General features: G+C 38.1%; 3 protein-coding genes across 16 annotated transcripts in view; all 3 read left to right on the top strand.

The window, feature by feature from the left end:
* LOC111460282 (chaperone protein dnaJ 15-like) overlaps window positions 1–27,938 on the top strand; it is a 33,687-nt gene extending 5,749 nt beyond the window's left edge. For 3 of the 5 annotated variants that reach the window (XM_023103505.1, XM_023103471.1, XM_023103481.1), the window contains one exon: window positions 56–604. In XM_023103505.1, coding sequence (XP_022959273.1) covers window positions 56–286 — 231 coding nt within the window. In that variant the 3' untranslated portion in view covers window positions 287–604. Of the gene's footprint in view, window positions 1–55; window positions 605–27,772 lie in introns of those variants that run through there. The other 2 variants (XM_023103497.1, XM_023103490.1) reach the window with 2 other exon arrangements.
* LOC111460309 (MAG2-interacting protein 2-like) lies at window positions 3,764–5,088 on the top strand. Its single transcript, XM_023103515.1, has 5 exons — window positions 3,764–3,859; window positions 3,992–4,040; window positions 4,400–4,567; window positions 4,689–4,837; window positions 4,954–5,088. The coding sequence occupies exons 1-5, from the start codon at window positions 3,776–3,778 to the stop codon at window positions 5,008–5,010; spliced, it is 507 nt and encodes a 168-aa protein (XP_022959283.1). The 5' UTR covers window positions 3,764–3,775; the 3' UTR covers window positions 5,011–5,088.
* Window positions 5,115–18,597, top strand: LOC111460253 (MAG2-interacting protein 2-like). 10 transcript variants are annotated; one of them, XR_002713398.1, is made up of 11 exons: window positions 5,115–6,038; window positions 6,380–7,344; window positions 7,881–7,966; window positions 8,088–8,447; window positions 11,866–13,084; window positions 13,203–13,468; window positions 13,556–16,204; window positions 16,646–17,043; window positions 17,650–17,783; window positions 18,052–18,192; window positions 18,314–18,597. XR_002713398.1 is itself a non-coding variant. In XM_023103456.1 (7 exons), exons 1-7 carry the CDS (start codon window positions 5,665–5,667, stop codon window positions 16,139–16,141), a joined length of 5,856 nt encoding a protein of 1,951 aa, XP_022959224.1. In that variant the 5' UTR covers window positions 5,115–5,664; the 3' UTR covers window positions 16,142–16,402. The 10 variants fall into 10 exon arrangements, 1 of the variants encoding a protein (XP_022959224.1); XR_002713403.1 differs by having other exon boundaries at window positions 18,052–18,112; window positions 18,314–18,596; XR_002713406.1 differs by lacking the exon at window positions 18,052–18,192 and having other exon boundaries at window positions 16,646–16,857; window positions 18,314–18,596.

The following is a 27,938-nucleotide window of genomic DNA, read 5'->3' as shown; positions in this document are numbered from 1 at the left end:
AAGTTATGGATATGCTGTTCTTTCTCTCTATATTTCTGAAAGTTTTGAAACTCAGGTGGACGAGCTTCTTAAACAACGAGATGGCATACACGCGTCATTCACCATCACAAAAGCACCAAATCCTATCGGAGCTGGTGTTACGAGTAATGGAAGTAGTAGTAAATCTACTGGCGACAGTTCGAAGGTTGAGAATCAAGGAGACGATGGGACCTCAGACGAAAAAGAAAGATCTTTCAAAAAGAGATGGTTCAATATTCCTCGAGGTTCAGACAAAAAGTTGGGTTGATAGAATCGTTGCATTACGTGTGCCAAGGTTTATTTCGTCTTCCCAATGAGCAACAAAAATAAAGTTTCAACCATATTTTGTGTTCTAGAATTCAATGGTCAGATTGGTGCATCCATGCTTGTAATACATGAGTCTCTGTTTTGGTGTATGCTTTCAGTTCGTGGGGCTCAACAAAATTTGTCATTCTTTCTCCCATCAGAGTTGAGGTAAGCTATCTCTGGTTCTCAAAGACATAGCAAAAGTATATTAAATTGTGTGTAAATAACTCCAATACAATACCTTCATATATTAAATTGGTTTTTGTCGGATACATTTTAATTTTTGCTTCCTCAAGTTCTTGTTATTAGGCCTCTCTCGTTATCTTTTTAATTTTAAAGTCTAAAAAAGAGGGCATTTTTGGTTTTGAGATTTTAACCGAAACGCATAATTCTCTATTCTCTATGCATCCCGGTGGAATTAAGATGTATCAAGATTTGAAACAACATTTGGCATAGTATGAAGAGAGATATGGCGGGGTTTGTAAGTAAGAGCTTAGTGTGCCTATAGGTAAAGGCATCTAAATAAAGAATATAGCTATGGACTTTATCATAGGTTTACCTAGGGCATTGAAAGGGTATACAATCGTTGACAAGCTAACTAAGTCGGTGCATTTCTTACCTAGCAAGGCAATTTATACCGTGGATATCAATTGGGCACAATTATACATGAAAGAGATTGTTAGACTGTATGAAGTTTCAATGTTTGTAGTGTCGGATTGAGACTCATGCTTTGTGTTGGCATTTTGGCGCGAACTCTAGAAAATATTGAGTGTCACGGGCATACTTTTTCAACCATACAACATGTGGTCTTGACACGCTTGCTCACGACCAGTCTTGAGGGGAACTCAAGCCCCATATTCATTTTTCGCCTTGCAACACCCAAAATAAGAATAAAGTATCTCAAATAAGATTAAGCCGCTCAAGTAAGGCCTTAAGGATCCAAAGAAAGGAATTAAGACATTCAAGCCACCCGTCATTTTAATACCTTAACAAATAATTTTCGGGATTTAAAACCTTTCAAAAAGGATTGAGAAAAAAAAAAGTAATCATAAAGGATGAAAATGTAATTTTTTCAATTTTTAATTCTATATAGAGAATGAATAGGAAAAAATATAGTAATAAAATAATAAAAAATGATAAAATACCAAAATAACATTGAACTTCGAATTCAGGTTTGGGGTAATGAGTAGTGAAAAGAAAATACTTTGTATCTTCAAATACAACGGTTGAATCTTCACCAAGTTTGAGTATGTTCTAGAGGAGACACACATCATCATATTTAACGACTAAAATTTAAATTGGAGGTTGGTTGCTCTTTGATTGGAGAGGATATTTTCGACGAAAAAATCTAGAAAAACTCAAACTCCAAATTACGACGATTGTAGAGATATCAACGTCGATTTAAGCTCCCTCTATAAAGTTTGAAGTTGGAGCTTTCATTTGGAACAAGAACCAAGTTAAGTCGAGCTCCCAATCGCAAGTCATAGCCTTATATTTTGAGTTTTCTACTCTCGGATTTCTTCCAAATTCGAGAGAAATTATCCACCATTTTCCTTTTAACTTGTTCCTACACCATCTAAACACGATTACCCACAAGATTTATGAAGGAATTGAGTGTTGAAATAGCCGTAAGACTATTCCCTCCATCGTGGCCGCCATTAAAGAAGCTTAAAAGCTTGAAATCCCGATGTCAAGCTAGGCGAATTCAAAAGTGAGGCCTAACCCCATTCAGTTTCTGCACATCCAAGGTTTGTTTTTGTAGAACACCACGAAAAGAATTAATTCCAAATTACGACACACATGAAGCCTTGGACGTAAGTTAGGCTATGTCGCTTGGAATGTATGAAGCCTTGGACAAAGGTTGTCAGGTTCATGATTTGTGCCGTAAATTCCACTGGGAGTGTCTTGGAGAACAAAATAAAAACCTAATACAAAACATAGAAAGTAACCAAGAACGAGACAACAATTCAAAACTAGAACATGGATCAAGATCCAAGTTCTAAAGACAAGAACCCATAACCAAAGTACTAATGTCTTTAGGTCTGAGAGGACAGATCATGATAAGAACTCACAAGTCAAGAACATAACCAAAGGGCCTAAATACTTGCAACAAGAACTAGAATAAGATAAGAACGAGTGTGGTACCCTAGCATACTAAGGACACGATTAAGAGCCTACGAGTACGCTACTTGCTGAATCTTTGTACTCACTCCATGTTTTCTATGTTTTTCAGGTAAATAAGGAGCTTGTTGAGGTTGGGAGCGGATTTTGGAGCAGGTGACATAGACAAGTCTCACCCGTCGTCCTCAACCCTTTTGGTTTTAAATATTTTGTGTCAATTCCTACTTATATATGATCATTGTTTTGATATAATATAAATATAATGTGTATTATATTTTAAATTCTCTTTGATTTGTTTTGAGAAAAATTTGCCCGTCTTTTTACACCTTTGAGTCAAGCTCAAAGTCAAAGTCTGAGGCTTGTGCCTTACTTGCCCGATTTTGTGGCTTCGTCAAACCTTAGGCAAGATTTGTCTTTACTCATCAAACAAAATTTGTGTGAAATCCAAGCTTGTTCGCCTACACACGCTGCTTGCACATACATCTTCAATCATCTGCAACACAAATCAACTTTCCTCTACCTTAGGCTAAGTCATTTAACTCAACCTTGCCTCTAACTTGTGACCAAGGTTTCTCATAGATGGCGTGGTGTATGTAGATTTATGCATCATAGATTACCAACATCATAACATAATTTTGTATCATGTCATTGTCACACCATAGCATAACTTATAAACATGAGATAACACAATATAACATATACATCACATAACTTAGCATAACATGACATAACATAGTGAAACATAGCATAGCAATATAACGATGATGCGTGCCCCATGTCTTCTATACATGTCAATGAAATAGTGAAATACAAATAACAATTAAAAAGAAATGCATACGCCTGATCTAACCTAAGCGCTACACGTGACTTGAGTATTTAATAATAATTAGTAAGTAGCCGAGTTAGAAAATACAATCATATGTAATTATGGTGGGATTTATGTTTTCACAAAAAGATCCTAGCCTTGAACTCTACTCTTCCGTTTGAGTGAAGTTGGATGTATAGTACTTTTCTACACATGACTCGTTAGAGAGCTCGTATATGTATCCCTAGGTCTAACCTTCAACTAGCTCATAGTCATGTAGTTGGAGCCCAAGAGGGAAAGGAGTAATAAAATAATATAATAGAAATTAAACAAAATAATAAAAAGAAATATAAAAAAAAAAAAATCTACATATAATCGAAAACGCACACAGTTTTGGGTCAATCCAACCGATATAATTCGGGTTGGGTCGTCAGTTCGGGTTTTCGGGGTTCAATGTAAACCCATAATCTGGCCCCTTTCTCTCCCTCTGGTTCGTGATTTTTGTGCAAAAACTCAAATCTGGCCATGGAGGAGCTCGAACAGAAAGTACTTTACGAAACTCGTCGCCACGCCTCGAGACCATTCCGTCCCAACTATCCTCCTCACCAGGTCCCTACTCAACTCCTTTCTTCTTACCTCTCACTGATTCGAACTATATTACCCCAACTCTGTAGTGTTCAATTTGTTTTTCTCGATTTCCTTGTTGTTGTATTATATGTGGATTTCTCTGTTTGCGTTTAGGCGATCGTGGGTTCCAAATGGAGCTTCCTTTCTCTGTTTCGCATTGGAGGTATGTTGCATTTCTGTGCAATTTTCTTTCGGATTCAATTTTCAGACAAGTTTTTCTCTCCATAAATTGGCCTGTTGCTCAATTGAATTGTCACGCTTGTGTAAATCAATCGTTTTTGAAAGCTTTTACTGTTCAATTGTGATGTAATTGGGATCAATTCAAGTTAAGATGAATAAGAAATGTCGAAAGTTGTTATTGAAGAATGTATATCTTGTGAATGGCTGTGTTCTTAAAATCACTTAGTTGCAAGATAACAATTCTTGATTTGTTCGTGAAGACTGAGCTTCTTGACAATGTTCATTCTTTTGAGATATTCTATGAATTTATTCTTACCTTTCTCCTGATACGTGCAATGGCAGGTAGACTCAGGAATAAATGGATTGGATATAACCAACCGCAGAGAATAGAAAGATCGGTATCATTATTTATTTCTTCAAGCGGGGAACGTGTGGCAGTGGCTGCTGGAAATCAGATAACGATATTGAGGAAGAAAGATGACTACTTGGACTCATTTGGCATTTTTTTGGGTATTGTTTTTCTTATGAATTTCGATCTTCTCATGCATCAGACACCAATGTTATCAGACACAGATAGTTGAGTAAGGAGAGAAAAATAAAAATAGTTTATCTTCATCTTCCCATGCATTAGACACCAATGTTGCTTCATTCACTATGGGAGCATGGTCTGAAAGTTGCAATGTTCTTGGAGTCGTTGATGATACCAATACAATATATTTTATCAAATCAAACGGTGAAGAGATATCAATTATCCAATACTATGGGAGCATGATCTTACTTGTAAGCAATTATCAAGATTGGCTATAAATAAGTTCTTGTTTGTGTAGTATTTAGTTGGGATTTCTAGTTACGTTTTTTTGATCAATCGTGTAATCTGTTCAACTTCTATATTTCAGGTGTACCTTCATCATTGTTGCATCAGATGGTTCTATTTGGCAAATGGAGATCAGTAAAGAGCCAACTATATCTTTTCCCTCAACTAACTCGAACAGTGTATCTAATCGACCCTTACGAATATTGCTTGAATAATCCATGTGGCTACTTACATGGATGTAGACTTCCCGAGCTTATTTCGGGTCTTCAAAGATATGCTCCAACTTGATTAAGCTTCTTAAAATGTCCTATAGAATGAGTAACCATGGAAATGGGTGAGACATTCTTCCAAATTGGGATAGAATTGGTCGGAAGGAAAAAGGCCTCGGTTCGGGTCACGCGCGCACCAAATCGGGTCAGTTCGTGCCCCGCGGGTCGCCTATCTTCTTTAACCTCCTCTTTCCGTTTCTCCCTCTCTCCCCTGCGTCTTCTCTTACCGCTCAGTCCGTCAAGATCCCACAATGTCGACCTAGCCACGCGAAGGTCCGTGAATATATTAGGGTTTTGGAAAGAAACAACGGGGAATCTCAACAACCCAAAACTTAACGTCGGAGTTCTCCCTTTCTCGGTGATTCGGGTTCCAACATCGAACTTGCGAGTTTTTTCCGGCGACAAGAAGTTTCGGCCTTCTCTCTCGGGCCTTCTCCTTTTCATCTTCACTCTTACTTAATGATCTTGTCATCTCTCGGTTGGAGTGGAGCTTGCTATCACTCGCACATAGATCTGTTTTGGAAATGTATAATCTCTTCACTAGAAATCAGAAGTATCAAGATGCCTTGGACTTTGCTAATTGTTATGGCTTGGATAAAGATGAAATTCTGAAGTCACAGTGGCTGCATTCTGATCAAGGAACTAATGATATGAATGTATATCTGTCAAAGATAAAGGATCAGGTTTTCATCCTTTCTGAATGTATTGAAAAGGTTGGACCAACAGAATATGCTGTAAAGGCAATGCTTGATTATGGGCTGAAACTAACCAACCATTACCAGTTTCTTGAAGTAGAAGATCTTGAAAGCGATGAAATATGGAGTTTCCGCCTGGCTAGACTCCGGTTACTGCAATTTAAGGACAGACTGGAAACATATCTTGGCATAAATATGGGCAGGTATATGCTTTGAGAATATTAATGTTATTCTATATAGACTATTGATAATAAGCCTTATTATTCGTTGCTTTTTATGAGAAAGGGTGTCCCTGACCAATTATGCATTTGTAGATATAGCATGTCTGTAATAGATTTATGGATATGAAATGTTGTTCCCCATCGCATGCTTCATGGTGATTGTGAGAAAGAATGAATGATTAGTGATTGAACTGGATTGTACTTTTGAACATTATAAGATTTTTTGACTCAGTTCTATTGCATACCTGTGTTGGGTTCTTCACGAAGCTTCATTGTTTTTGTAACTTATTTTGACTAGCAATTTGACAGCACAACTTCATCAGATTTTCTGTGCAGGAATATGGTAGCTTCCGCATGAAGCCTATCAAGGAAGCTGCTATTAATCTTGCAAAAAATGGAAAAATTGGAGCCTTAAACCTCTTGTTCAAGCGCCACACATATTCCACGAGTCCTTTCTTGTTAGAAGTTTTATCTGCTATTCCTGAAACAGTTCCTGTGCGGACTTATTTGCAGCTTCTCCCTGGAAGGTCTCCTCCTACTAGCATTGCAGTGAGGGCAGAGGACTGGGTTGAATGTCAGAAGATGTTAAACTTTATAATGAAATTACCTGAAAATCATGAGCTGAGTTCACAGATTAGAACTGAACCTATTGTCAAGAAATATTTTGGATTTATCTGGCCTTCAATTAGTGAACTTGCAACGTGGTACATGAAAAGAGCTAGAGACATTGATACTTTGAGTGGACAGCTCGACAACTGTCTCTGCTTGCTTGATTGTGCTAACCGAAAAGGTATTCATGAATTACAAGAATTTTGTGAGGATGTCAGTTACTTGCATCAGCTAATTTATTCTGAAGGAAGCGATGATAATATCTGCATTGATCTTGTTTCTTGGGAACAGTTGTCTTCATATGAGAAATTTAAATTGATGCTGAAGGGTATAAATGAGGAAAGTGTAATCAGAAGATTAGTTGACAAAGCAGTTCCATTCATGAGAAAAAGATCAACTGATATGACCTCAGTTCCTAAAAAAGAATCTGACCTTTTGGAAAATCAAGATACGACTGAATCATTTTTAGTTAAATGGATGAAGGAACTAGCTTCAGAGAATAAGTTGGAGATATGCTTATTGGTCATTGAAGGAGGGTGCAGAGACTTCAAAACTAATGAGTTTTTTAGGAGTGACGTTGAAGCTGTTGACTGTGCGTTACAGTGCATATATTTATCTACCGTAACTGACAGATGGAGTACCATGGCAGGCATTTTGACAAAACTACTTCCAATACAAGGTAATTTTAACTTTATTGGTGACGTATTCTTTTCAGTTATGCAAGTTTTAAACTAGTCTTTTTTGAACTCTATTCTGATAAGAATTTGATCTTAAAACTCTAGATCTCACACAAAGGGGTTAACTAAAAAAGCAACTCAACCAGAGTCAAAAGAGGGTGTGTAATAACAAAAAAATAATGTTAGAGATCACCAATGGTTTTTAGCTATGCAATAAACTTCCCTCTAATCCTTCCCCTTTTCTTTAAATATCCAAAAGTTTCTTTCTATGGCCATACAAATGCTTTGACTAATTCATCCAAAGCATTTTAGCTAGGGGTTCCAATTCCTCAATTGCTGATTCCGAAATGATGCCTCCCTAGTAGTAGTGAGGTCTACTTTCCACAATTGTTTCGTAACGTTGATGCTTCTATATTGTAAGGCTATCTTATCTGCACATTAATGCTACATAATTGTTTGCTCTGCCGCCTGCTGTATTTACAGCTCAGTCATTGATAATCTCTAAATCGCAATTGGTTTATGTTCAAAAACACTTCAGACACCAAATCCTCTGATGACCTGAAACGAAGGCTCAAGCTGGCAGAAGGCCACGTTGAAGCACAAAGGCTTTTGTCCTATTACCAGGTTGGTAGACTTCTCATAACCAGTTGAGATTAGTATTATAAAACTGAAACTCTTTACTGTTTGTTTTCTTCCCTCTTAATGTCAAATTCAACAATACCCAATTTGCTTTCTAACGTTCCAGGTGCCGAAGCCAATGCAATTTTTCTTAGAAGGTCAGGGTGATGGTAAAGGTGTAAAACAAATTATGCGCCTCATACTCTCAAAGTTTATTCGTCGACAGTCCAGTCGATCGGACAATGATTGGACAAATATGTGGCATGACATGCTGTGTCTGAAGGAGAAGGCATTCCCTTTTCTGGACCTGGAGTATATGCTAGTAGAATTTTGTCGTGGACTGTTAAAAGCTGGGAAATTTTCGCTTGCAAGAAACTACTTGAAGGGTACAAGTTCGGTCTCTTTGTCAGCAGAGAAGGCTGAAAACCTTGTCATTCAAGCTGCTAGAGAGTACTTTTTCTCTGCTTCAAGTCTTAACGGTCCAGAAGTAAGTTTTCATAATTTTAATTAATCAGTTATTACGTACAGCCGAGATTTTTTAATTGTCTTTTTCAGAACTTCAATTTGTGTCTAATTTTTCTAAATACTTGAAATGAGCTCTTACCCCTTGTTTTGTGGATACCTAGATAATTATGTGAATCTTAAACTTAATCGACACTGAACAACAATTATGTCTCATCCTTAAGATGAGTAAATGACATCTTACTCGATGAGTAACTGGAAGCCCAAATATGAATTTAACTACACTATGTTAACACCATAAACATGGTTGAATATAATATTATTTTCATTTATTTATAGTATTTCTCTTGTGAACATTTTAGTATATATGATTTGATCTGGTTGGATGAACTACAATAGTTATAGCAACCACTCTACTTTAAAGAGAACTGAGTGATTAATGTTAACTAACTGCATTTTTTTTATCTCATATCTTATTTTGTGGAGATTGTTTGTATCTCATACTCTTGAAAAAAGTCGAGGATAAACTCCATGAAAGCAGAACTTATTTCGTTGGCAGTAAATGAAGAGCAATCTTGGAGATAAAAATGCAAAAAATGATGGTTAGAGGAAGGTGACATAAACTCCAAATTTTTCCATCATATCATGGCTACAAAGAAACGAAAGAGTACCATCATGAAAATTCTATCCACACAAGGCATAAGTTTAGTAAATGAAGACGAAATTGTATAAGAATTTGTGTCCTTTTACACGTCCTTATACACAAAGGACAATGCCCTCAGTGAATTTCCTCACGATCTTGACTGGAGTCCTATTGATCAGCAGCAAGCTGCCTCCCTCGAGGTCGCTTTCACTGAAGAAGAGGTGGGGAAGGCGATTCCGAATCTGGGCTCTGACAAAACTCCAGGACCGGATGGTTTTACCTCAGAATTCTTTCAGAAATGTTGGAACTTCATGAGAGTTGATATCATGAGAGTATTCCATGATTTTTTTCGAAACGGAGTTATTAATGGCAACCTGAATGAAACATACATATGTTTGATCTCAAAGAAACTAGATGCTCGCATTGTCCCATAAGCCTCACGACCGGTCTATATAAAATCATAGCAAGGGTATTAACAGAACGCCTTAAAAAGGTTCTCCCCTTCACAATAACTGGACAACAAATAGCTTTTGTTGAGGGGCGGCAAATTCTTGATGCATCCCTCATGGCCAACGAACTCATTGATGAATGGGAAAGAAAGAAACAAAAAGGTGTAGTCATTAAACTTGACATGGAAAAGGCCTTCGACAAGGTTGATTGGACTTTCCTCGAAAACATTCTTGTGGCAAAAGGCTTTGGCCCAAAATGGCGAAGGTTGGATTAAAGGATGCATCTCATCCACAAATTTCTCCATCATCATCAATGGAAGACTGAGAAGGAAAATTTATGCCACACGGGGCTTGAGACAAGGAGACCCACTATCCCCTTTTCTCTTCATCATGGTAATGGACTGTTTCAGTCGCCTACCGACAAAGGCAGAATACGAAGGGCAGATCAAAGGTTTTCAGATTGGTAATGAAGGCCTGAGCATAAACCACCTTCAGTTCACAGATGACACAATCCTCTTTTCTGATTTGGTGAATGCCTCTTCCATAAAAAACATGATTGAGACGGTAAAAACCTTCGAAGGATTCTCTGGACAAAATATCAATCTCCAAAAAACAAAGATCATGGGCATCAATATTAGCACAGAGATCATTGAAAAATTTGCTAGCAGATATGGTTGTAAAAAGGGAGAATGGCCGAATATGTACCTAGGACTCCCTCTAAAAGGAAATCACAAATCCTTTTCCTTCTGGAAGGTTATTATTGAGAAAATAGAAAAAAGGTTGTCAACATGGTCATCACGTTATACTTCAAAAGGCGGAAGACTTACCCTAATACAAGCCACATTATCCAACCTCCCTACCTACTATATGTCTCTATTTGAAATGCCACAAAAAGTGGCCGCAGATGTAGAAAGACTTTTCAGAAATTACTTGTGGAAAGATAGTGCACACCTTGTTCGTTGGAATATTATAAACCTCCTAACAGAAAAGAGAGGTCTCGGTCTTCTTTCGATAAGGAAGAAGAACACAGCTCTCCTCGCCAAATGGATATGGAGATATCATCACGAAGAAAAGGCCTTATGGTGAAATCTTATAAAGGCTAAATATACTCCTACATCAAACAAAGATCACCTCCCTCCATCTTCTACAAAAGGGCCTTGGAAGTACATAAAGAAACATCAAAATCTCATCACCCACCTAACTCGCCATAAGGTGGGCAATGGGGGAAGCATATCATTTTGGACCAACCCATGGATTGAAAACACCACGCTAGCTTTGAAGTACCCACTTTTGTACAGGCTTTCTCACAACAAAAAAGCCACGATTAAAGAAATGTGGAATGTTGTCAACAAATTTTGGGACTTGAAGCTTGGTAGGAATCTAAAGGATAATGAAGCAACAGAGTGGGCCGAATTAAGCCTTGACCTTGCCCCTGTGGTATTGTCAAACAAAGAAGACTCACTAACTTGGCTCCCCAGCGCAGACGGGGTCTTTTCTACAAAATCCTTGAAGATGGACATGGGGGAAAAAGTAGAAGCAATAAATCCCACGCTAGCAAAGACAATATGGAAAGGACATCAACCCAAAAAGACAATATGGAAAGGACATCAACCCAAAAAGACAATATGGAAAGGACATCAACCCAAAAAGGTGAAATTCTTCCTTTGGAAAATAGCGCATAAAGCCATCAGCACAAGTGAAAATCTTCAAAAAAGAATGCCTTACATCACTCTCTCTCCAAATTGGTGTCCACTATGCAAGAAAGCAAACGAATCACAAAGTCACTTGTTTATGGAATGCACATACACTCAAAATTTCTGGACAACGATTCTTAATATATTCGGATGACATCTCACATTTCCTAGGGAGGTAAAGGATTTTTTGGACATGGCCTTAACGTACCACCCTTTCAAGAACACAAAAGACCTATTATGGAAAAACCTCATCATGGCTTTCTTTTGGAATCTGTGGAAAGAAAGAATCAGAGAATATTTGCAGAAACAACACAGACCTACACAAAACTTTTCGACAATGTTGTTTACCAAGCTATATCTTGGTGTAAACTGTCTAATATTTTTACGTCCTATAGTTATACCTCCCTCATTGCAAATTGGGAAGGTCTTTTGTAAACATCATGGATTATACATCCCTCTTGTAAATTTCACTCATCAATGAAATTGTCTCTTATAAAGTCGAGGATAATAATGCAATGACCTATACATAACAAACTTTGTGCACTAAATGTAGTTGACTTAAATTCTACCCTAAACTAGGATGTAGTTTGTTGTGGATTCCCCCCTACCAAGTAGTGCATACTAGTTGAATGATAGCCATGGTAAATCTTTTTACAGGTCTGGAAGGCAAAGGAGTGTCTCAACATATTTCCGAGCAGTAGATATGTCAAAGCGGAGGTTGATATTATTGATGCTCTCACAGAATTACTACCAAGCCTTGGAGTTACTCTTCTGTCCGTGCAATTCAGACAAATAAAAGATCCAATGGAGATAATAAAAATGGCAATTTCAAGTCATCCTGGAGCTTATATACATGTTGAAGAACTCATTCAGGTTGGCAAGCTTCTTGGATTGAGCTCTCCAACCGAGATATCAGCAGTTGAAGAAGCTATAGCTAGAGAAGCTGCAGTTGCTGGTGATCTGCAATTGGCATTTGATCTCTGCCTTGGTTTAACAAAGAAAGGGCATGGTTCCGTTTGGGATTTGTGTGCTGCAATAGCAAGGGGTCCTTCCCTTGAGAATATGGATATTAATTCTCGAAAGCACCTACTAGGTTTCTCTTTGAGCCACTGCGATGAGGAATCAATTTCTGAACTCCTCCATGCATGGGAAGAACTTGATATGCAAGAGCAGTGCGCAAAATTAATGGTGATGGCTGGGACATATTGTTCAAACCTTCCAGTACAAAGTACTTTGCTTTCCTCACTTCAAGGAAACAAAATTCAAAATATTGGTGAATTCAAAGATTGTTTTGAATTAGTTGGTGGTGTTGGCAGGAACGATCAAGAGTCTTTTCTAGAAAGTACTGTGAATAGGTTACTTCTTGTTGCAAAAGACCTACCTGTTGAAAATAGGACTAAATTGGCTACCTTTCTGAGAGAGAATGGAAAAATTTTGTCATTTGCTTATTTGCAACTCCCTTGGTTGCTTGAACTGAGTAAGAATGCAGAAATTAAGAAACTGGATCCTGGAACAGAATACTCAAGTTTGAAAACGCAAGCTATTGCTACTCTATTGTCATGGCGTGCTAGGAATGGGTTTGTTCCTAAAGACAGCTTGATCACCTCTCTTGCGAAATCAGTTATTGAATCTCCTACCAAGGTGGCAGACTTGACTGGCTGTTTGCTGTTGTTGAATCTGGTGGATGCCTTCAATGGGGTTGAAGTTTTTGAAGAGCAATTACGGACAAGGGAAGACTACCAAGAAGCTGGTAGCATAATGATTGTGGGGATGACATATTGTTTGTTGCACGAGTCTCGAGTTGTGTGCGACGGTCCAACTCAAAGGAGGCAGCTGCTTCTTGAAAAATTTAAAGAAAAGAACACTTTTAGCTCTGGTGATTAGCTTTGCTTTTTGTATTACTTTGATGGTTTATTATTATTATTTTTTACAATGCTTCCTTTTGTTACTTTGAAATGTGATGAAAACTTCTTTCATGTTTTTCTTGTTCTCAGATCAAAGTAGAAAAAGTAATGAAGTGGAATCAACATTTTGGCGGGAGTGGAAACTTAAGCTAGAAGAACAGAAACGTATAGCTGATCATTCTAGAACGTTGGAGAATATTATTCCTGCTGTTGAAACATCACGTTTTTTATCTGGAGACCGTTATTACATTGAGAGAGTTGTTCTGTCCTTAATTGAATCAGTAAATTTGGAGAAGAAACATATTTTGAAGGATATTCTTAATTTAGCTAATACCTATGGCATGCATCGGACTGAGGCAAGTATGCTAGCTTTCATATCTTTAAGTGCAAGTACAGAAGACAATGGCCTTATCTTAACCATGAAAAATAATTTTTTCCTGCAGGTGCTATTGAAATATCTAAGTTCTATCCTTGTTTCAGAGGCTTGGAACAATGAGGATATTATGGTCGAAATCTCAGAATTCAGAGAGGAGATTATTGGTTGTGCTGCAGAAACCATTGAAACTATTTCCACCGTTGTGTACCCATCTATTAATGGGACTGATAAGTTGCGGCTACACTTTATATATGGGTTGCTCGCCGACTGCTACTTGAAGCTGGAAAAAGGTGGATGGTTACCACAAAAGACACAACACGACGAAGTACATGACTCCAGTTTTGGTTTGGCTCATTTCTACGAAATTGTTGAACAAGAATGCAGACGAGTCGCCGTCATAAAGGATCTCAATTTCAAAAATATTGCTGGATTAAGTGGGCTGAATTTCGAACACTTCAGCCGTGAAAGTAATATAAAAGCTTTGGCACAAATGGTGGAGACCCTTGTTGGTATATATTCTGATCCAGTGCCGAAAGGTCTCATATGTTCCCAGGACATTTATAAACACTACATCCTGAAACTGTTAACGACTTTGGAAACTAGAATAAGCATTGACTTCAAGAACGGAAGCCCGGAGAATTTTCAGGCTTTTATTAGTCAACTTGGCCACATTTATGACTTGAGCTCTACGTATCTTAGATTGTTGTCTCATTCAGATGCTTTGGATGCTATGAAACAGTATTTCACTATACTTATACCCCTATATAATAACTATGGAGATATACCTGACAACTCGGCATGGCAGGAGTGCCTTATCATCCTTTTGAATTTTTATATTAGATTGCTGAATGAAATGAGAAAAACTGACACCAGAGGTGAATGTTTGAAGATGAATCCTGAGTGTTTAAAGAATTGTCTAAAGGTTCTTATTAGATTGGTTATAGAGGATAGTGTCTCACCAAGTGAGAGTTGGGACGCCATTGTAAGCTATGCAACTTATGGTTTACTAGATGATTCTGCTTTTGAAGCTTTTGTTTTCTGCAGAGCGATGATTTTCTCTCGTTGTGGTTTTGGAGCTGTAGAACAGGTATTTTCTGAGTCGGTGTCACTATATCCCATTGCTTTGAATTCTGGAATCGAGATTGAGATTCAAGATATTTCTCGTCTATACCTGCAAATATTGGAGTCTGTTCTACTTGATCTGGTCAATTACTCCCATGAGCACCAGAATCTGCGCCATCTATTATCTTCACTTAGTAGATTGGAAGGTGATCTGGAGAATTTAAGAAGTACCAGAGGTAAAGTTTGGGAAAGAATGGCAGAGTTCTCTGCTAAACTGCAATTACCAAGATCTGTCCGTGTCTATGTATTAGAGCTTATGCAGTATATCACAGGTAGAAATATCAAAGGTTTCTCGTCTGAGATACTGTATAGTGTTTTACCTTGGGAAGGTTGGGAACAGTTCCAGTATACAACCAAGAAAAGTGACCTAACAAGTATTCCAACAATATTAGACGATAATAAAGATACTTCTAGCAGGTTTACAAGTACTTTAGTTGCCCTAAAGTCAACTCAACTTGCGGGGACAATCTCATCTAGCTTAGAAGTCACGTCCGATGACCTTTCTTGCATCGAGACTGCAGTTTCTTGCTTTATGGAATTCTGTGCTGTTGCAACTACAAATGTCCATGCAGATAGTTTGCTGGCCATTTTGGCGGAATGGGATGGACTTTTCCTGATCAAGAGAGATGAAGCTGAAGGCTCGGTAGCAGTCAGTGGAGGAGATGATTGGAGTATAGATGGTTGGGATGAAGGGTGGGAAAGCTTTCAGGAAGTGGAACCGACAGAGAGTAGAGAGAGTGAGACTGTCCCGGCTCCTACACCTCACCCTTTACATGTCTGTTGGACTGAAATTTTCAAAAAACTCATTTCACTTTCTCGGTCTAAGGATGTGATGAGATTGGTTGATGAATCATTGTCAAAATCTTGTGGAATGTTGCTTGATGAAGACGATGCCAAAACCCTGTGTGACATTTTAGACGATAAAGATTGTTTTGTGAATTTGAAGTTGGCGATGTTGTTGCCTTATGAAGCATTAAGATTGCAGAGTCTAAATGCAGTTGAAAGCAAATTGAAACGAGATGGAATCTCAGATGAACTAGGCGGAGACCTTGATTTTTTATTGCTTGTATTAGCCTCAGGAATTTTGTCAACCATTGTCATCAATGCTTCTTATGATAACACTCTCTCCTATCTCTGTTATTTGGTGGGAAACTTTTTTGGTAGCGACCAATTAACATGCCTCAAACAGAAAGGGAGGAGTGTAAGTACTAATAGTAGGAGAGGGTTGCTTCTTTTTAGGAAGATTACCTTCCCTATCTTCATATCAGAGCTTGTAAAGGCTGATCAGCCTGTTCTTGCTGCCTTCATGGTGACGAAATTTATGTGCACAAACCCTGCAGTCTGTCTTGTCAACGTGGCAGAGGCTAGTCTTCTCAAATATTTGAAAAGGGAGCTCCACGCTATGCAGAATGATGAATCTGGTGACATGGAGGAATTAGTGCCTGAAGTCTTGAGAAACACTATTTCCAGATTGAGAGAGAAGCTGGGAAGGCTAATAGAATCCGCATTGTTGTTGTTATCTCAAAATTGAGACGATTTCTCTAACAAGTATTTCTTACTAATTAAGCAATACAAATGGGGATTGAAATCAAAGGTTTGTTATAACTTCAATGTCAGTCTGCCATTGAGCTTAAAGAAAGTGAGTTGTATTGTGTATTAGGCATTTGGATTCCAAGTACAGAAAGTAAAAAGGTGTTATAGAGGTCATTTTCGGTCCCAAAGTTTTACTTACTCAATATATGCTTTGTAATTATCATTTTTCCAAACAAATGATATTCTAAATGTTCCTCAATCAATGATTTTTTTTTTCAATAGACTTATTTTTTTTTCCCACATTAGTTTGATCGGATAAGTTTTGTTTCATTTCTTGATTTAATATAATTTTATATTATTTCTTTTGACCTTTTGGAGTGGGAAGGAAAATTTTGTTTCACTTAGTATAGTTTCTTTTTATCACTTAACAAAGTTATTTATGTTTACTGGATGGATATGCCGTTCTTTCTCTCTGCATTTCTGAAGGTTTTGAAACTCAGGTGAATGAGCTTCTCAAACAACGGAATGACATACACTCTTCATTTCACCATCACAAAGGCATCAAATCATATCGGAGCTGGTGCTACGAGTATTGGAAGTAATGGTAAATCTACTGGCATCAATTTGAAGGTTGAGAATGAAGGAGATGATGGGACCTCAGATCTTTCAAAAAGAGATGGTTCAATATTCCCCGAGGGTCAGTCAAAAAGCTCGGTTGGTAGAATCATTGCATTACTTCCGCCAAGGTTTATTTCCTTTTCCCAATCAGCAACAAAAATAAACTTTCAACCATATTTTGTCTTCTAGAATTCAATGGTCAAATTGGTGCATCCATGCTTATAATACTTGAGTCTCTGTTTTGGTGTATGCTTTCAGTTTCAGGGGTTCAACAAAGTTGAGGTAAGCTATTGATTAGGCATTACTATCTCTGCTTCTCAACGGATCATAATGTATGTAAATACTTCAATGAAAATACACCTAACAAACTAAAAAGGAGTTTATAAACAATCCTAACAAAAGTGACGGTGCCTTTTAACTCTTGCCACAAGAATATTTGTAATCAAGTACAAAACTAAAATTATTTAAAAATGAATGCGATACTTACCTGTTTACTCAGCAAATATTAGGAGTGTTTACGATTTGGTTTGGTTCGGCAATAATTTCTTGCAATTAGAAATACACCATTTCTACAATAATTCCTTGCAAAAATTTCTCCACATTCTCTGCAAATCTTCAGAAACCCCGGGTCTCATTTGGTTTTCCATGATTTTGTATCAACGCCCCTTGTTTGTGGATTGGATCCTAACCAACGGATTATTACTTGCTTCCTTTAATCTTCTGAAAATTGAGCTCAATCCGAAATAGGCTTTGATGTTGATGCATTTTTTTTAATGGTTTTCACATAATTTGTTCTTCCTTGAATTTTGAGATTCTCTTCTTGAAATTTGGCAATTTTCCAATTCTTGAAGCGATTTGAGAGGATACTGACTTTTCCCCCATCCAAAGGAGAGATGAACGGGTTCAGAGTCAGAAGGACCTTCCGCTCCAGCGCTTCAACGGGACCACTATGAGGTTTTAAGCGTGTCCATGGATTCGACTGATTAGGACATCAAGACTGCTTATAGGAAGCTTGCTCTCAAGTAATTCTCTTGCTCTACACTTCGTATCACTGGAATTTGATCTTCTTTAGTTCATATTTTATCGTACCGCTTGCTTCCGTTCAATAATGAATGGGAAGATGCTGTATGCAAATGCCCAAGTTGAGACGTAAGAAGATTATTAATCTGCGTTGGTCTAATTTTAAAGAACATAAAGATTATTATGGTTAATTTGGTCAGACATTTTGTTTGAGGGTAATATCTGAAAGATGGATGGAAGATGGAATTTTATTTTTCTTCATCTTTTCAGCATGTTTGGAACTCGAGTGGTGATTGATATTCAGCTCTGTTACAGTTCAGCTAGGCTTTAGGTGCATTAACATTAAATTACGAATTGCTGCGAGTGGTTACAGAATAAGATTTCAGCTAGGCTCTTGGTGTATTAAATTAAGTTACGCATTTCAATTTCCTCCCTTCCACTTTCAAATTTTTATATAAAAAAGAAATAAATTTGTTTTCATCTCTTGAACCATCCGTCTTCAAAGTGATTCTTACCCCAAAAAATGTGGTAGATATCATCCAGACAAGAATGGAAGTAACACCCTGAAGCTTCCGAACATTTTAAGGAGGTCGCATATTCTTATAGCATCCTATCTGATCCAGAGAAGAGAAGGCAATATGACAGTGCTGGCTTTGAGGTGCTTCTCTCCTTGTCACCATCAACTTGGTATGATGCGTTGTAGTACTTGGTGTATATGGACAATATTTAAAGATATACTTCATTACTTTCAAATTCAAGATTTATATACTTTTGTAGGCCTTATGTGGCTTACACATATATCCATCCCATACATACTATTTTATTTTTCCCAATCAAAGCTTTTTGGAAATCTTGTTAGGGGGTTCTGGTTCTCTGCCTATTAAATTGGTAGCTGCACCACTGACAGATCTTTTGCTTCTTCTAAGACATGCCATGAGTCTGAAATACTTGATGAGTATAAGAGGTGATGAAAGAAAGCAGATAACTTTATTAAAAAGATTCGAGGGTAAGTTGATCTCATCGTTGTTATGTTGAAGGCATTGTTTCAATTATTTTCTTTGAATACACATTGTTTCAATTATTTTCTTTGAATACACAATCCATTTTGGATCTTGAAGAAAATAAAAAAGATTGGCAGAAAAGATTGAGAAAGAGGGATTGAGGATGTTTCTGTTGTCTTCTATCCTGTAAATTTATAAAAGTTTTAATACTTTTGTTACTGTTCAATAATTTTTTTTTTTTTTTTTGATGAGAGGCAATTTCATTGATGAGTGAAATTTACAAGAGGGATGTATAATCCATGATGTTTACAAAAGACCTTCCCAATTTGCAAGGAGGGAGGTATAACTATAGGAAGTAAAAATATTAGACAGTTTACACCAAGATATAGCTTGGTCAACAACATTGTCGAAAAGTTTTGTGTAGGTCTGTGTCGTTTCTGCAAATATTCTCTGATTTCTTTCTTTCCACAGATTCCAAAAGAAAGCTATGATGAAGTTTTTCCATAATAGGACTTTTGCGTTCTTGAAATGGTGGTACGTTAAGGCCATATTCAAAAAATCCTTTACCTCCCTAGGAAATGTGAGATACCATCCGAATATATTAAGAATCGTTGTCCAGAAATTTTGAGTGTATGTGCATTGCATAAACAAGTGACTTTGTGATTCGTTTGCTTTCTTGCATAGTGGACACCAATTTGGAGAGAGAGTGATGTAAGACATTCTTTTTTTGAAGATTTTCACTTGTGCTGATGGCTTTATGCGCTATTTCCCAAAGGAAGAACATCACCTTTTTAGGTTGATGTCCTTTCATATTGTCGTTGCTAGCGTGAGATTTATTGCTTCTACTTTTTCCCCATGTCCATCATCAAGGATTTCGTAGAAAAGACCCCGTCTGCGTTGGGGAGCCAAGTTAGTGAGTCTTCTTTGTTTGACAACCATAGGGGCAAGGTCAAGGCTTAATTCGGCCCACTCCGTTTCTTCATTATCCTTTAGATTCCTACCAAGCTTCAAGTCCCAAAATTTGTTGACAACATTCCACGTTTCTTTAATCGTGGCTTTTTTGTTGTGAGAAAGCCTGTACAAAAGTGGATACTTCAAAGCTAGCGTGGTGTTTTCAATCCATGGGTTGGTCCAAAATGATGTGCTTCTCCCATTCCTCACCTTATGGCGAGTTCGGTGGGTGATGAGATTTTGATGTTTCTTTATGTACTTCCAAGGCCCTTTTGTAGAAGATGGAGGGAGGTGATCTTTGTTTGATGTAGGAGTATATTTAGTCTTTATAAGATTTCGCCAAAAGGCCTTTTCTTCATGATGATATCTCCATATCCATTTGGCCAGGAGAGGTGTGTTCTTCTTCCTTATCGAGAGAAGACCGAGACTCCCTTTTCTGTTGGGAGGTTTATAATATTCTAACGAACAAGGTGTGCGCTATCTTTCCAGAAATTAAAGTCTTTCTATATCCTCGGCTACTTTTTGTGGCATTTCAAATAGAGACATATAGTAGGTAGGGAGGTTGGATAATGTGGCTTGTATTAGGGTAAGTCTTCCGCCTTTTGAAGTATAACATGATGACCATGTTGACAACCTTTTTTCTATTTTCTCAATAATACGGAAAAGAATTTGTGATTTCCTTTTAGAGGTAGTCCTAGGTACATATTCGGCCATTCTCCCTTTTTACAACCATATATGCTAGCAAATTCTTCAATGATCTCTGTGCTAATATTGATGCCTATGATCTTTGTTTTTTGGAGATTGATATTTTGTCCGGAGAATCCTTCGAAGGTTTTTACTGTCTCAATCATGTTTTTTATGGAAGAGGCATTCACCAAATCAGAAAAGATGATTGTGTCATCTGCGAACTGAAGGTGGTTTATGCTCAGCCCTTCATTACCAATCTGAAAACCTTTGATCTGCCCTTCGTATTCTGCCTTTGTCAGTAGGCGACTGAGACAGTCCATTACCATGATGAAGAGAGAAGGGGATAGTGGGTCTCCTTGTCTCAGGCCTCGTGTGGCATAAATTTTCCCTCTCGGTCTTCCATTGATGATCATGGAGAAATTTGTGGATGAGATGCATCCTTTAATCCACCTTTGCCATTTTGGGCCAAAGCCTCTTGCCACAAGAATGTTTTCGAGGAAAGTCCAATCAACCTTGTCGAAGGCCTTTTCCATGTCAAGTTTAATGACTACACCTTTTCGTTTCTTTCTTTCCCATTCATCAATGAGTTCGTTGGCCATGAGGGATGCATCAAGAATTTGTCGCCCCTCAACAAAAGCTGTTTGTTGCCCCGTTATTGTGAAGGGGAGAACCTTTTTAAGGCGTCCTGATAATACCCTTGCTATGATTTTATATAGACCGGTCGTGAGGCTTATGGGACGAAAGTCTGCAACCGTGCGAGCATCCAGTTTCTTTGAGATCAAACATATGTATGTTTCATTCAGGTTGCCATTAATAACTCCGTTTCGAAAAAAATCATGGAATACTCTCATGATATCAACTCTCATAAAGTTCTGAAAGAATTCTGAGGTAAAACCATCCGGTCCTGGAGTTTTGTCAGAGCCCAAATTCTAAATCGCCTTCCCCACCTCTTCTTTAGTGAAAGCGACCTCGAGGGAGACAGCTTGCTGTTGATCAATAGGACTCCAGTCAAGATCGTGAGGAAATTCGCAGAGGGCATTGTCCTTTGTGTATAAGGACGTGTAAAAGGACACAAATTCTGATACAATTTCATCTTCGTTTACGAAACTTATGCCTTGTGTGGATAGAATTTCCATAATGGTACTCTTTCATTTCTTTGTAGCCATGATACGATGGAAAAATTTGGAGTTTATGTCACCTTCCTCTAACCATCGTTTTTTGCATTTTTGTCTCCAAGATTGCTCTTCATTTACTGCCAACGAAATAAGTTCGGCTTTCATGAGCTTTTTCTGTGTGTGTTGAACTAGTGTGATGGAGCCAGTTTCCTCCATCTGATCAAGGAGGGCAATTTTGGTTAGCAATTGGTTCCTTTTTGTCGAAATACAACAAAAAACCTCCTTATTCCATTTCTTTAGGACTTCTTTTAGTCTTTTAAGTTTGTTGATGAAACCGTGCCCTGGCCATCCACGGAGGGGTGTATTCTTCCACCAGTATTCTACCATTGGCAAAAATTTAGAATGGTTCAGCCACATATTCTCAAAATTGAAGGGTGAGGGGCCCCATTTACAGCAACCCATGGAAAATAGAATGGGATAATGATAAGATATAGGTCTATTCAGTCTTTGAACCCCAGCGTTACTGAATTTTCCAAGGAGGCCTTCTGTGGCAAGAAATCTATCGATGAGTGTCAAGGTGGGTGGAGATCTGTTGTTCGACCATGTATAGAGTCCATTACTGAGGGGAAGGTCAATGAGTTCGGCTTCTCTTATGAAATTGTTGAAATGTCTCATGCTTTTGGTGGCTTTTCCACTGGGTTTTTCATGTGCCCATCGAGAGGTATTGAAATCGCCCGCCAAAAGCCTATTCTCTGTACATAAGCATGATAGGTCCTGTAATTCCGGCCAAAACATGTCTTTCTTGATATCTACAGGGGCCATAGATTCCTGTAACCCAAAAACTATAATTATCAGCGAGTGTAATATGTGTGGTTAAGGTGTATAAGCCTTTGGTGACTTTTGAAATGGTCAAAGTTGGGTCATTCCACATGATTAAGATCCCCCTGATGAACCTGAGGCATCCAAAGCTGACCAACCAATATGTCTGGCACTCCATAGGGATTTTTCTATCCAGCGATCGACATAATTCAATTTTGTTTTTGGAAGAATAACCATAGTGAGATTGTATTTTACGAGGAAGGACTTGATTAAGGCTCTCTTTTGCCAATCTCCCAATCCCTTAACATTCCAAGAGATAATAATCATAAGAGGTATTGACCTCCCAATTGTGACTTGCTCGATTTCTCATAATTGATGTTTGAAAGGAGGCCAGCAATCTCCCTAGTCAGTTTACTCGATTTCTTGGCCGTAGTGGGCTTCTTTTTCCCGGATGGAATAGCCATGGTGCACATGTGGTGCTCTTTTAGCCATGGTGCCAAGATTTGGATGGCTCTTGTTGGTGTGAGTGTTGCTGATTTCGGGGGGACTTCTTCTGCCTTTGTTTCATCTTGCTTTCCTTGAAAAAAGAGTGCCAAGCTCTGTATCCACAAGGTTGATCTCTAACAACGGGTGAGAAACGTTGGCTTTTTCCGTGGTGGGGGATGGTGGGGCGGTGGAGAGGGGTAAGGGGCTAGATGCATATTCATCATCTGATTCTTGGTCGATGCCAACAGTGGAGAATTTTGTTCCTGGGACAAGGAAGGTTTTTTGGTCATTTATGGTGATGGCATGTTTTTCGGGTGATATTGTCACAACTTGAGGGTCGGGGATAAGAAGTGGTACAGTAGATGGGGTTTTGGAGATTGGTGTAAAGTAGGGTGAGGGGTTGGTGGCCAATGGTTTATGTGGGGATGCTATGGGTTTACGGGGCATGGAAGGTGGGGAGGGTGGAGGAGTAAGGTTCGGTTGGGGGGTTGGTCTTTTTTTTGAGGAGTTGGCTTGGAGGATAGGGGGCTGTCCATGGCGGGTGGGTATGGTTGTTACCTTTTTGGGGCTTTGTGGTATGACTATAGACTCTGTTATGTGTAAATTTGGTGTTGAGTCTTGTTGTGCTTGAGAGGCCTCTTTAGTTGTTGTTTCTCGGTGGTTTGACCAACGATGTGGTCCAAGAATGCCACATGAAGTATCTGTAATAAACTCGGTATCCTCTGGGGTACAAAATCTTTTCTGTGCTTGTTCAGTGCGCTGGTAGCCAGTCATAACGTCAACAAACAATTCTCCATTAAAAGCAAGGGTCTATATTGACCATAAGGGGAATCTTGGATGATGATGGTATTGAGATTTCTGCTGGTATGAAACCCCGTGTGTTTTTCTCAATACAAATGGTGGCTTCCATGAGGTCCACTCTTGATGAGGATTTTTTGACATATATTCATTAGTGTCCAACAGATTTTCTTTGTAAGAGTTAGACATGTCTTTAACTAGTGTTGGTACTATAATCAATTTGTTCAACTAATGCTTGGTGTGTTTTTTTATGCTCAACACATGTTTGACACATGACCAATTAAGTGTTAGAATGTGTGATATGTGTCTCTTTTTCATAGTTGGGATATAAGAGGAGGTATGTTGAAAAGTATCGTCTTACCTTATTAATGAGAACAGCACATTATGCAAAGTTAGAGCTGCTTTTGCAAAACCTCTACTGAATCCTAGCTGATGTTTTTTTGTTACTTTTTTAGATACATTCTTGGTTTGAATTTTTTATCATCTCACCTGCTAATGGGATGGATACCTACTTTTGGGAGGACAATTGTTTAGGGGATAGACCCATATGCTCTACGTTTCCTCATTTATACCGTACTTCCATTATGAGAAATGATTTGGTGACGACTGTTCTTTTTAATTCTGGTAGCACATCTTCTCTCTCTCTCTTGGGTTTGAATGTTATTTGTTCGATAGGGAGATAACGGAGATTGTGACTGTCTTATCCTTGAGTGGGGAGTTTTGTATTTGTCCAGAGAGATGGGATTTACATCTTTGAGGTCGTAGTCCTTCAAAAGGTTTTTTTGTGCATTTCTTTCTATTGGTGTCTGGTGAATCCCTCTCCCTCTAGTGGTACTATCTTACCTTATTGTGGAGTGCAAAAATTCCCAAGGAGGTTGAACTTCTTGTGTGGGCAGGTACTCCATGTAGGAGTTAATACCTTAGATCGGTTTTGAGGAAGCTACCCTGCTGATCGGGCTGTACTGTTGTATCCTCTATAGGAGTGTGGCAGAGGATCTAGATTTGTGGTTTCGCTTGTTTGGTTTGGGGTGTTTTTAGACGTTTGGTTTTCGCTCAGCCCAACCTAGGGGTTGTAGATCTATGATTGAGGAGCTCCTCCTTGATTTTCCCTTCTGGGAGAATGGTGTTTTTTGTGATGATTCAGGTATTGTGCAATTTTGTGGGGCCTTTAGAGTTAGATGAACAATAGAATCTTCAGAGATTTTGTGAGGACTTCGATTGATATTTGGTTCTCTGTACAGTTCCATGTTTCTTTATGTGCTTCAGTGGTTGACTTTTTTTTAATTATCCTGTATGCCTTAGTTTGTTTGAATGGAGCCTCTTTTTATAGTTTTAGCTCCTTACGTGTGGGTGTCATTTTTTTTATGCTCCTGTAGTGGCTTTCCCATTAAATATTTTGGTCTTTCTTTAGGTGGGAATCCAGGGAGCATTACCTTCCCGATAGAAAAAAGTATAGATGGTGATCTTGCAATCTTCTAGAGCGGCACACTAATGTTGTCTCAGTAGTTTCAGATATCTTTCCCGCCTATTTCTTATTTGGTATTCAATGTTTTGTCAAAGATAGCCACAGACGTTTGCAAATTTTCTATGATTATTTTCAGGAGAGCATCTACCCTTGTTAAATATTGATCTTCCTTTGGATTTTGGTGGTCTCATTTTTTTGTGGGATCGCCAAAAGGAACACATACTAAGTAATTTTGATAGAACCAAATGCATTTAAATGTATAACAGAACTACAAGATATCTAAGTATTAGAGGTACTTGGAACCTCCCTTTCTCGAGCTCTCTCACTCAAGCCCTAGCCAAACTCACTGAATCAATGTTCTCCCCCTCCCTTTCCCACTTCCCCTATTTATGACCAGGTACCATAACTAACTCTAATTATTACTAGTATTCCCCTTTGTAGAGTACTCCTCTTCTTTAATCTTCCATTGGAATGTGTTTTTTAATTCCAGGGATGCCTTTGTACTTAAATATCAACATTGGTTTCTTGTATTAAAAGAAAGGGGAAGGGTAGAAAAGGGACAGTTTTTTCAGTCCATCCATGCTTTGAGGAAAATTCTTTGGGCTTTTAGCACCCTCCAATCAAAATGTCACCTTACCATTCTCCCCTTCACATCTTACCTCTCAACAACCATTTTGTTTTTAACCCTTTTTCTAGGTTTAACAAGAGGAGTTATTCACTTGGCAAAGGACCCTCCACCTCGTGGGGAGGTCTCTAAGGTTGATTTTGAGGATTGTGACAAGAAGACTCCTCTTTTTCCTTCATCTATGCTGGCTAAATTTCTTACATTGATAGAAGATTTTGATCTTGAGTTACATGAATTTCCTCCTTTGGCTCAAGAAGGGAGCCACATTATGGTTTAGCTTTACAAAGTTTTGTCTTGGCTTCTTTGAGATATTTAATTTTTGTTTTGGCTTCTTTGAGATATATGGATTGACTTGCATGAAGAGATTTTTTTATATCTTTGCTAGTGATGGTTCTTCGAAGCTTCTTTCAGTGGGTTCATAATTCTTCCAAAGCTGAATAGTTTTCAAGGTTGCTTTATGATGGGTTAAATTTTTTTTTTTTGTTGGTTGGTGGCCGATTCTTGGTTTTTGGAAGATTTGAAATAGCTACCGGTTTAAATTGTTTGGTTGAAGCCTTATTCATAGTTTAATGGTTCATTTGCAAGCTCTCTAAATCTTTCAGACGAAGTTCTTGGAAAAGTTCTTGGTTCTTTAAATGTTTATTTATTTTCATGACTAATCTCTTTTTTTTTTTATTTTTTTTTCTTTTTCACTCCCTATGGGAGTTCATATCCCTTGAACATTTGTTCTTCGTTCATTGTATCAATTAGAAGTTGTTTCTTGTTTAAAAAAAAAACACAAAACAAGGGAATAGATCACCCTATTCCTAACTCAACAAGTCCATTTCAACTTTAAACTTCTAATTTCTTCATGTTAAATCTTGAAAGTGGGCAGGTGTTGCAAGTTTCTCCTCATAAAATTGCCCATGAACCAATCGGTAAGTCATACAAATTCAGTTATTGAGGGCTTTCTTTTGTTACTGGAGAAGGATTTATTTCGGTTCGGTAAGTCCTCTTATCTATTGTGGACCACTGAACCGAATGGCCTAAAATGCCATATGAGGTAGAAAACAAGAAGGGCACAAGGCTGTGACTTGGTCTGTTGTAAATGTGCTGTCTGGAATCCAGATGGATTTGTCAGGAGTAACTCCTGAAACCCTGATGGAACAGGACTGAATTCACCCATTTACCCAGGCAAAGAAGAAATAGGAAAAGAAAAGGAGGGGAGGTTACAGTTCCAGAAGGAGAGAAGCTGCTTTACCCAGTAAAAGAAAAGAGATACTAAATGAATATGCTTTACCTTATGAAAGAATAACTAGGAATAAGGAGAAAGAATCCATAGGGGTAGGAGCAATTAGAAAATTATAAAAATGAAACTATTCGTTTTGAACAACAAAAAGCGATTAATCAAGTACGACAACAGGTTTTCCAACAAGCCTTACAAGGAGCTCTAGGAACTCTGAATAGTTGTTTGAACAACGAGTTACATTTACGTACCATCAGTGCTAATATTGCCATGTTTGGGACGATGAAAGAGAAAGCAAGAAGGTTCGGGAGTTTACAAGCAAGAGAGGAATAGGGACAATTGAGAGAGAAGCTGATAGTTTACGAGGTTCATGAGAATTAAAGGTTGAGTCTTAGTTTACAGTTCAAGACTAAATGAAAGGAGAGTGGAGAGTCCAGACGAAAGAGTTCAATCTCTTTCATTCTTAGTCTACTTTACAAAGACTGTAAAGAAAGCATAGCAAGTATTATTTCATATGCGAGTTAATTAATGATGCAGAGAAGAAAGGATAGCTTCTAACCAATTTCCTTTTATTCAAACAAAGACTAGAAACTCACTCTAACGCTTCTTAGTTAGTCTTTACAGGTTTAAAAGGTAAAAGCTTTAGTCAGTCTTTGCTTTCTTGTTCAATATACTAACTAAAAAGGTAACCATTACGAGTACCTTTTGGAATTTCTTGACTTATATGAGAATGGGATTTTGGAATGTGTTTAGGAGATGTTTGTGGGTGAAATTTTTGTTGGAGCAACGTAAAATTTTATGGAAAAGGGATTCCTCGAGGGTCAGACAAAAAGCTGGGTTGATAGAATCGTTGCATTACGTGTGCCAAGGTTTATTTCGTCTTCCCAATGAGCAACAAAAATAAAGTTTCAACCATATTTTGTGTTCTAGAATTCAATGGTCAGATTGGTGCATCCATGCTTGTGATACTTTAGTCTCTGTTTTG

The sequence above is a fragment of the Cucurbita moschata genome, unplaced genomic scaffold (assembly GCF_002738365.1).
Source record: "Cucurbita moschata cultivar Rifu unplaced genomic scaffold, Cmos_1.0 Cmo_Scf00002, whole genome shotgun sequence".
Lineage (NCBI taxonomy): Eukaryota > Viridiplantae > Streptophyta > Magnoliopsida > Cucurbitales > Cucurbitaceae > Cucurbita > Cucurbita moschata.
The sequence above is the reverse complement of the archived record's forward strand: the minus strand, read 5'-3'. Positions and strand labels throughout refer to the sequence as shown.

What these genes read in the sequence shown, in the direction of transcription:
- LOC111460309 (XM_023103515.1), top strand. Translation starts at nt 3,776, where the DNA reads ATGGAGGAGCTCGAACAGAAAGTACTTTACGAAACTCGTCGCCACGCC. An exon ending in CCAACTATCCTCCTCACCAG is followed by an intron (nt 3,860 to 3,991) that starts GTCCCTACTCAA and finishes GTTTGCGTTTAG; the next exon opens with GCGATCGTGGGTTCCAAATG. An exon ending in CTCATTTGGCATTTTTTTGG is followed by an intron (nt 4,568 to 4,688) that starts GTATTGTTTTTC and finishes CCCATGCATTAG; the next exon opens with ACACCAATGTTGCTTCATTC.
- LOC111460253 (XM_023103456.1), top strand. Translation starts at nt 5,665, where the DNA reads ATGTATAATCTCTTCACTAGAAATCAGAAGTATCAAGATGCCTTGGAC. An exon ending in CAAGTCTTAACGGTCCAGAA is followed by an intron (nt 8,448 to 11,865) that starts GTAAGTTTTCAT and finishes ATCTTTTTACAG; the next exon opens with GTCTGGAAGGCAAAGGAGTG. An exon ending in ATGGCATGCATCGGACTGAG is followed by an intron (nt 13,469 to 13,555) that starts GCAAGTATGCTA and finishes TTTTTCCTGCAG; the next exon opens with GTGCTATTGAAATATCTAAG.